Genomic DNA, 9,491 nt, shown 5'->3' on the forward strand with positions numbered 1-9,491 from the left:
ACAGTGGGCTCACAGTCTAAAAAACCTAATTTTTAAAAAATTTATCTGAATTGCAGGAATTGAGTTAAATCAGACAAAAGTCCAAAAATCAGTATCTATTCACTCAGCAAGAAGAGTTAAACAGTTAGATTTTGTATTTTTAACAGCATTTAGAAAAATCAAATATAAAATGTTCTTTGATGCATTGGGGGGTTAATTGGAAAATACCATCCTTATCAATAAGAGTGTTAAATAACACTGTTATCATTGCTATTCAATTAGATTTCCCAGTCACCCTTAATTTATTTCCTCAGATGTCTTTTCAAGGAGTGTTCAATTCTATCTGATCCTTAACACCTCTGATGCTAAAAAATACTTTTATAATGGTCTTTCTTGAGTCCTGAAGCTCTCCTCCATAATTATGAAAAATAAAATCAAGCAAAAATGTAGTCTTGAATGCACTCTTCCATCCTTCCCGTCTCACAAGCGCGCAACCTTGGTGTCATCCTCGACTCCGCTCTCTCATTCACCCCTCACATCCAAGCCGTCACCAAAACCTGCCGGTCTCAGCTCCGCAACATTGCCAAGATCCGCCCTTTCCTCTCCATCCCAACCGCTACCCTGCTCGTTCAAGCTCTCATCCTATCCCGTCTGGACTACTGCATCAGCCTTCTCTCTGATCTCCCATCCTCGTGTCTCTCTCCACTTCAATCCATACTTCATGCTGCTGCCCGGATTATCTTTGTCCAGAAACGCTCTGGGCATGTCACTCCCCTCCTCAAAAACCTCCAGTGGCTACCGATCAATCTGCGCATCAGGCAGAAACTCCTCACCCTGGGCTTCAAGGCTGTCCATCCCCTCGCCCCCTCCTACCTCACCTCCCTTCTCTCCTTCTACAGCCCAGCCCGCACCCTCCGCTCCTCCACCGCTAATCTCCTCACTGTACCTCGTTCTCGCCTGTCCCGCCATCGACCCCCGGCCCACGTCCTCCCCCGGGCCCGGAATGCCCTCCCTCTGCCCATCTGCCAAGCTAGCTCTCTTCCTCCCTTCAAGGCCCTGCTGAGAGCTCACCTCCTCCAGGAGGCCTTCCCAGACTGAGCCCCTTCCTTCCTCTCCCCCTCATCCCCCTCTCTACGCCCCCCATCTTACCTCCTTCCCTTCCCCACAGCACCTGTATATATGTATATATGGTTGTACATATTTATTACTCTATTTATTTATTTATTTATTTTACTTGTACATATCTATCCTATTTATTTTATTTTGTTAGTATGTTTGGTTTTGTTCTCTGTCTCCCCTTTTTAGACTGTGAGCCCACTGTTGGGTAGGGACTGTCTCTATACGTTGCCAATTTGTACTTCCCAAGCGCTTAGTACAGTGCTCTGCACATAGTAAGCGCTCAATAAATACGATTGATGATGATGATGATGATGATGATTAAAACAATACAGGCTGCAGCAAGATGCTCTCCTCAAATACCCAAGTATGGTCAATTTGAGAGACACTAAACCAGCTCCAGATTTAGAATAAATTCTTAAATACAAAGTTCCCTTTCCTTCTGAGAGAGTAGAGAGGGAATTAATTTGAAGTCAGCTTAGTAATAGAAAATTTAAATTCACCTGTCACCTTTAGAGGTTTGGAGTCAGACAGTCTTACGGGGATGATGGTGACAGGCTGACAAGTCACACAGCTATTCTCGACAGAGCTCAAAACCAAAATAGCAACTTGACATAATCAATATTATTCCCATTTTCCGCCCCCACTGTCCCCCTCGTCTCTCTTCCTCCCAAACCCAGAATGAACGTAAAAGTCAAGGTGACTGCTTCTGCAACTTACCTCTCCATGAAATCACATTTCTTCAAGGATGGTTCCTGAGAGGGTCTTGGAAATATTTGAGATTCCACGAACATAATTTCTAGCTTTCTCCTGGAAACAAGCAACAAATAAATTGAAGTCACATAATTACCAAATAAGAGGGGATGGGCATTTAAACTGCTTTTGCACCGTCCTATGGAGTTCGAAGAGAATTCAGAAACCAGCAGGTTTGTGTCCCCTTATGAGTACACCCCAAGGATACTATTCCCTAAATGAACATAAACAGATACAAATGACTACTGGATGCATTTTTTAAAGCAATCTTTCCACCCGCTTAGAAAGAATAAAGTAATAAAATAAATGTATCTAGCATGTGACTAACCTTGAATGAGCTATGTGTATACACATATGGAAGGGAAACAATAATGGATTATAGTGAACAGGGACACATGGGCAGAATCATTCATTCATTCAATCGTATTTATTGAGCGTTGTGTGCAGAGCACTGTACTAAGCGCTTGGGAAGTACAAATCGGCAACAATCAGCAACAGAATCCTCACGACTTGCTTAAAATTTGGGTTTCAGCTCTACCCCACGAGAAGCAGTATGGCAGAGTGAATAGAGCACGGGCCTGGGAGTTGGAAGGTCATGGGTTCTAATCCTGGCTCTGCCACTTGTCTGTAGTGTGACCTTGGGCGAATCACTTCACTTCTCTGTGCCTCAGTTGCCTCAATCTGTAAAACGGGGATTGAAACTGTGAGCCTCACGTGGGACAGGGAGTTTGCCCAACCCAATTTGCTTGTATCCACCCCTGTGCTTACAAGAGTGCACGGAACATAGTGAGCGCTTAATAAACGCCACAATTATTATTATTATTATGTCTTACTCCCCCCCAACCCCCAAGGGACATATCCCTGTTTATAGATCAGGGGCTGGAGGAAGATAAACCTCATCTGAAAGCCTGCACCTGGCCAGATTTCAACCGGCTGGGTCCCATCCTCCCCAACAAAAAAAAAACCTCACCAAACTCACAGATGCCTCCCCCTCCAAAAAAGAAAATCATCTTCAACTCCAGCTAGGGCAGAATGAATGCAGGAGACCTCTGGAAAATGTGGCAATTATGAGAAAATCAGCCAGATCCTTCGGCAACCCCATGATGGGATGGTTTGTAGAATCTGAGTTGAAGGCGTCATGTTTGACTGTTTTCCTGATGCTGTTTGAGTGAAGCAAGGCTGGGGGACAGACCCGAGTTACCTTCCATCTGTCGTCAGATGTTACCTCCACTAGTATTGTAATCTCCTAAGTATTTAATATAGTGCTCTGCACAAAGCGGACATTCAATCTCATTTAATGACGTATGTGGACCTCCTAGAACTTGTCCCCATTTACGGGTAATTTCAACGGTAGAGTTTACTGTTCGCTGCAGACTTGGGGATTTCACTGCACACTCTGTCTCCCAGATGGATGTGAAGTCGACAGAGAAAATCAGTCCTAGCACAGATCCCTGGCCCTAAGAGGGACCATTTAAAAAAATATAAGGTATTTGCTTAACACTTACTGTATGTTCCAGACACTAAACTAAGCACTGGGGTAGATACAAACTAATACAGTTGGACAATGTCTATGTCCCATTTGGGGCTCACAGTCTTAATCCCCATTTTAGGGATGAAGCCATTGAAGATTAGAACCCATGTCCTTCTGACTCCCAGGCTTACGCTGTAGCCATTAAGCCATGCTGCTTCTCTATTTATCCCTGGCCTTTGTTTCATATCTTCGGGTTAGTTTTTAATCTGTGGATTATTCTATGTTTTAAGGCTTTTGAGGGGATCTTTGATATGAAACTTTGTTACGGAACTTTGTTAAAGGCTTTTTGAACATGTAAATATATGTCTATGACTCTGCTCCCTCAATCAATTAATCATATTTATTGAGCGCTTACTGTTTGCAGAGCACTATACTAAGTCCTTGAGAGAGCACAATATAACTGAGTTAGTAGAAACATTCCCTACCCTCACAGTTTAGAAGGGCATAATGGAAATACCTGTTAAACCCTTATTATATGTCCAACACTGTACTAAGCGCTGGAGTAGATAAAAGATCATCAGGTCCCACATGGGGCTCACAGTCTAAGTAGGAGGGAGAACAGGTATTGAATCCCCATTTTGTAGATGAGGGGACACAGAGAAGTTAAGGGACTTGCCCAAGGCCACACCGCAGGGACACGGTGCAGGTGGGATCTGAACCCAGATCCTTCGACTCTCAAGCCCGTGATCTTTCACTAGGCCATGCTACTCCATCCATAGGATCATCAGCCCCTTAAAAGAACTTAGTGAGGCACAGTTACACTTTATAAAAACACATTACCCATGCCTTGATAAGTTGTATTTTTCTGAATGCTCATTGATCCTACCCGTAATTATGGATTCTACCAATTTGCAAGAATAGATACTTACTGTTCTTTTAATTCCTAGGATATCAGAGAAATATAATAGGAAGTCTACCTTCTTTTTCTCTTCAGGTTGTTACCTCCACTTGTTACACACTCCCTGATGGATGTCACGAAACTTCCCCACTAAGATTTGTGTGTACGCCAGCCCTGGTGATCGGTATGCATTTTGGTGTAAATCCCCTGGTTCGGCCAGTGCAATCTGACCCAGGTCCTCTTATCTGGCTACTAGAAAAATGTCCATACCTCCTTTGGCTTTGGTAACATCTTCTTCGTCAAAACCAAACTAAAGAGTTTATTGAGCTTCTTGATCATCACCTTTTCAATTACTCAACAGTATTTGCTTGCAAAGCACTGTACTGTGCACTTCGAAAAATACAACAGAAACAAAACATCCTTCCCTGTCCGCAAAGAGTTTACAGTCTAATGGGGGAGACAGATAACATTACACACAAATAGTAGAAGGGAAAGATCAATTATAAAATAAGTAATAGAGTGAATATGCCAGGAAATTTAATCTACCTATGTATTTACATACAGTCTTGGCACTTTAGATGCATAAGTGCTAAGAATGACTATTGGGTTAATGTAACATGGTGTTGCGAATAATTTGGGAAGGTTTCTTGGAGGAGGTAAGAGCCTTAAGAGGCTTTTGAACATGAGGAAAGCACTGTTCTAAGTGCTGAATCGGCTGTGTGACTTTGGGCAAGTCATTTAACTTCTCTGGGCCTCAGTTACCTCATCTGTAAAATGGGGATTAAGACTTTGAGCCCCCCATGGGACAATCTTCGAATCCCGGCTCAGCCATCTGTCAGCTGTGCGACCTTGGGCAAGCCACTTAACTTCTCTGTGCCTCAGTTACCTCATCTGTAAAATGGGGATTAAGACTGTGAGCCCCACACGGGACAACCTGATCACCTTGTATCCCCCCCCCCCAGTGCTTAGAACAGTGCTTTGCACATAGTAAGCGCTTAACAAATACCATCATTATTATTACCTTGCATCTACCCCAGCGCTTAGAACAGTGTTTGGCACATAGTTTAACAAATACCATCATTATTATTACAATTTGGCAACAGATGGAGACAGTCCCTACCTAACAACAGGCTCATGGTCTAGAAGACTGTGCTATTGATGCCTGTCCACTTGCTTTGTTTTGTTGTCTGTCTTTCCTCTTCTAAACTGTGAGCCCGTTGGGTAGGGACTGTCTCTTGCCGAACTGTACTTTCCAAGCGCATAGTACAGTGTTCTGAACGTAGTGAGTGCTCAATGAATACGACTGAATGAGTGAATTCTTTGGGCACCTGCCTGGTAGGCCCTGGTCCTCGAGCCAAGGATGGGCCGCACCGGGGATGCCCACTGGCCCTCAGTGGCGGAAACCCCTCCCAGTCACGGTTCGGGTCAGTTGGCGCTTAGTACAGTGCTTGGCAAACAGTAAGCGTTCATTAAATACAACGGAACGAATCGACTGGTAAACCAGCGTGGCCTTGGAAGGGAATGGCGACGTGACCAAACGGCCCCACCAAAGTTTACCAGAGGAGCTCAGTTTGCTAAGCCCACTGTTGGGTCCTGTATATAAGTTAGTACATATTTATTACTCTATTTATTTATTTTACTTGTACATATCTATTCTATTTATTTCATTTTGTTAGTATGTTTGGTTTTGTTCTCTGTCTCCCCCTTTTAGACTGTGAGCCCACTGTTGGGTAGGGACTGTCTCTATATGTTGCCAACTTGTACTTCCCAAGAGCTTAGTACAGTGCTCTGACACAGTAAGCACTCAATAAATACAATTGATGATGATGATGGGTAGGGACCGTCTCTATATGTTGCCAACTTGTAGTTCCCAAGCGCTTAGTCCAGTGCTCTGCACACAGTAAGCGCTCAATAAATACGATTGAGTGAATGAATGTATAATGTCCCCCGATCCCGGGGGAGCCCTGCCTGGCCGGGCCTTTAATGATAATGATAATAGCGGCATTTATTAAGTGCTTACTATGTGCAAAGCACTGTTCTAAGCGCTGGGGAGGTTACAAGGTGAACAGGTTGTACCACAGGGGGGCTCACTGTCTTAATCCCCATTTTACAGATGAGGGGACTGAGGCCCAGAGAAGTAATAATAATAATAATAATAATGGGATTTATTAAGCGCTTACTACGTGCAAAGCACTGTTCTAAGCGCTGGGGAGGTTACAAGGTGATCAGGCTGTCCCACGGGGGGCTCACAGTCTTCATCCCCATTTTACAGATGAGGGGACTGAGGCCCAGAGGAGTAGTAATAATAATAATGATGATGGGATTTATTAAGCGCTTCCTATGTGCAAAGCACTGTTCTAAGCGCTGGGAGGTTACAAGGTGATCAGGTTGTCCCACGGGGGACTCACTGTCTTCATCCCCATTTTACAGATGAGGGAACTGAGGCCCAGAGAAGTAATAATAATAATAATGGGATTCATTAAGCGCTTACTATGTGCAAAGCACTGTTCTAAGCGCTGGGAGGTTACAAGGTGATCAGGTTGTCCCACGGGGGCGCTCACTGTCTTCATCCCCATTTTACAGATGAGGGGACTGAGGCCCAGAGAAGTAAAAATAATAATAATAATGGGATTTATTACGCACTTACTATGTGCAAAGCACTGTTCTAAGCGCTGGGGAGGTAACAAGGTGATCAGGTTGTCCCACGGGGGGCTCATAGTCTTCATCCCCCTTTTAAAGATGAGGGGACTGAGGCCCAGAGAAGTGACTTGCCCAAAGTCACACAATTGACAATTGGCGTGGCTGGGATTTGAACCCACGACCTCTGACTCCAAAGCCCGGGCTCTTTCCACTGAGAGCCACGAAGTGACCGGCCCAAAGTCACTGGCAGGATGGGAACCCACGACCAACGATTCCCAAGCCAGGGCTCTTTTCCTCCATTAAAAGCCACGCTGCTTCTCCGGCCTTCTCTGCTTCTCCGTTTACCTGGCCTGTGCGGGGGGACCGCGGGGCCCGAGCCCCTCAGCCCCCGCGAAGGCCGGGCTGGCTCGCTGGGGGCGGGCCGCCTCGCTGGGACCCGCCGCCATCTTGGCACCTGAGGCGAGGGAAAACTCGCTTCTTCTTCTTCTTCTTCACGGAGGCCGCTCCCTCCTGCGCCTGCGCAGCATCAGGCCCCGCCCCCTTAGCCCCCCCACCCGTTCTGAGCCGAGAGGTCACGTGGGCGGGTGGAAGCCGCCATTGCTTCTCCCTCAGACTTTTACCTCAGGGGACCATTCATTCATTCAATCGTATTTATTGAGCGCTTACTGTGTGCAGAGCACTGTACTAAGCGCTTGGGAAGTACAAATTGGCAACATATAGAGACGGTCCCTATCCAGCAGTGGGCTCACAGAGAATAAATATTACTCTATTTGTTTTACTTGTACATATTCTATTTATTTTACTTTGTTAATATGTTTGGTTTTGTCCTCTGTCTCCCCCTTCTAGACTGTGAGCCCACTGTTCTAGAGAATATTACTCTATTTATTTTACTTTGTTAATATGTTTGGTTTTGTCCTCTGTCTCCCCCTTCTAGACTGTGAGCCCACTGTCACAGAGAGTATTACTCTATTCATTTATTTTACTTATACATATTCTATTTATTTTACTTTTTTAATATGTTTTGTTTTGTCCTCTGTCTCCCCCTTCTAGACTGTGAGCCCACTGTCACAGAGAATAAATATTACTCTATTTTACTTGTACATATTCTATTTATTTTACTTTGTCAATATGTTTTGTTTTGTCCTGTCTCCCCCTTCTAGACTGTGAGCCCACTGTCACAGAGAGTATTACTCTATTCATTTATTTTACTTATACATATTCTATTTATTTTACTTTTTTAATATGTTTTGTTTTGTCCTCTGTCTCCCCCTTCTAGACTGTGAGCCCACTGTCACAGAGAATAAATATTACTCTATTTTACTTGTACATATTCTATTTATTTTACTTTGTTAATATGTTTTGTTTTGTCCTGTCTCCCCCTTCTAGACTGTGAGCCCACTGTCACAGAGAATAAATATTACTCTATTTATTTTACTTGTACATATTCTATTTATTTTACTTTAATATGTTTTGTTCTCCGTCTCCCCCTTCTAGACTGTGAGCCCACTGTCACAGAGAATAAATATTACTCTATTTTACTTGTACATATTCTATTTATTTTACTTTGTTAATATGTTTTCCTTCCTTCCTTCCTCTCCCCCTCCATCCCCCATCTTACCTCCTTCCCTTCTCCACAGCACCTGTATATATGTTTGTACATATTTATTACTCTATTTATTTATTTTACTTGCACGTATCTATTCTATTTATTTTATTTTGTTGGTATGTTTGGTTTTGTTCTCTGTCTCCCCCTTCTAGACTGTGAGCCCACTGTTGGGTAGGGACTGTCTCTATATGTTGCCAACTTGTACTCCCCAAGCGCTTAGTACAGTGCTCTGCACACGGTAAGCGCTCAATAAATACGATTGATTGATTTTGTTTTGTTCTCTGTCTCCCCCTTCTAGACTGTGAGCCCACTGTCACAGAGAATAAATATTACTCTATTTCACTTGTACATATTCTATTTATTTTACTTTGTTAATATGTTTTGTTTTGCCCTTTGTCTCCCCCTTCTAGACTGTGAGCCCACTGTCACAGAGAATAAATATGACTCTATTTTACTTGTACATATTCTATTTATAATAATAATAATAATGATGGGATTTATTAAGCAATTACTATGTGCAAAGCACTGTTCTAAGCGCTGGGGGTTTACAAGGTGATCAGGTTGTCCCACGGGGGGCTCGCAGTCAACCCCCATAATATGTTTTGTTTTGTCCTCTGTCTCCCCCTTCTAGACTGTGAGCCCACTGTCACAGAGAATAAATATCACTCTATTTATTTTACTTGTACATATTCTATTTATAATAATAATGATAGCAATAATGGGATTTATTAAGCGCTTCCTCTGTGCAAAGCACCGTTCTAAGCGCTGGGGGTTTTACATGGTGATCAGGTTGTCCCACGGGGGGCTCGCAGTCAACCCCCATTTTACTTTAACATGTTTTGTCCTCTGTCTCCCCCTTCTAGACTGTGAGCCCACTGTCACGGAGAATAAATATCACTCTATTTATTTTACTTGTACATATTCTATCTATAATAATAATGATAGTAATAATGGGATTTATTAAGCGCTTCCTCTGTGCAAAGCACCGTTCTAAGCGCTGGGGGTTTTACATGGTGATCAGGTTGTCC

General features: G+C 43.5%; 1 protein-coding gene across 2 annotated transcripts in view; it reads right to left on the reverse strand.

Moving 5' to 3' along the window:
* The window catches only part of FBXO15 (F-box protein 15), a 41,927-nt gene extending 34,649 nt beyond the window's left edge, over positions 1–7,278 (reverse strand). For both annotated transcript variants that reach the window (XM_038746464.1, XM_038746463.1), the window contains exons 1-2: positions 7,203–7,278; positions 1,816–1,905 (exon numbers count right to left, since the gene is read on the reverse strand). In XM_038746464.1, coding sequence (XP_038602392.1) covers positions 1,816–1,889 — 74 coding nt within the window. In that variant the 5' untranslated portion in view covers positions 1,890–1,905; positions 7,203–7,278. The remainder of the gene's footprint in view (positions 1–1,815; positions 1,906–7,202) is intronic.
* Between the last annotated feature and the right edge of the window lie 2,213 nt (positions 7,279–9,491).

This window comes from Tachyglossus aculeatus, chromosome 5 (genome assembly GCF_015852505.1).
Source record: "Tachyglossus aculeatus isolate mTacAcu1 chromosome 5, mTacAcu1.pri, whole genome shotgun sequence".
Lineage (NCBI taxonomy): Eukaryota > Metazoa > Chordata > Mammalia > Monotremata > Tachyglossidae > Tachyglossus > Tachyglossus aculeatus.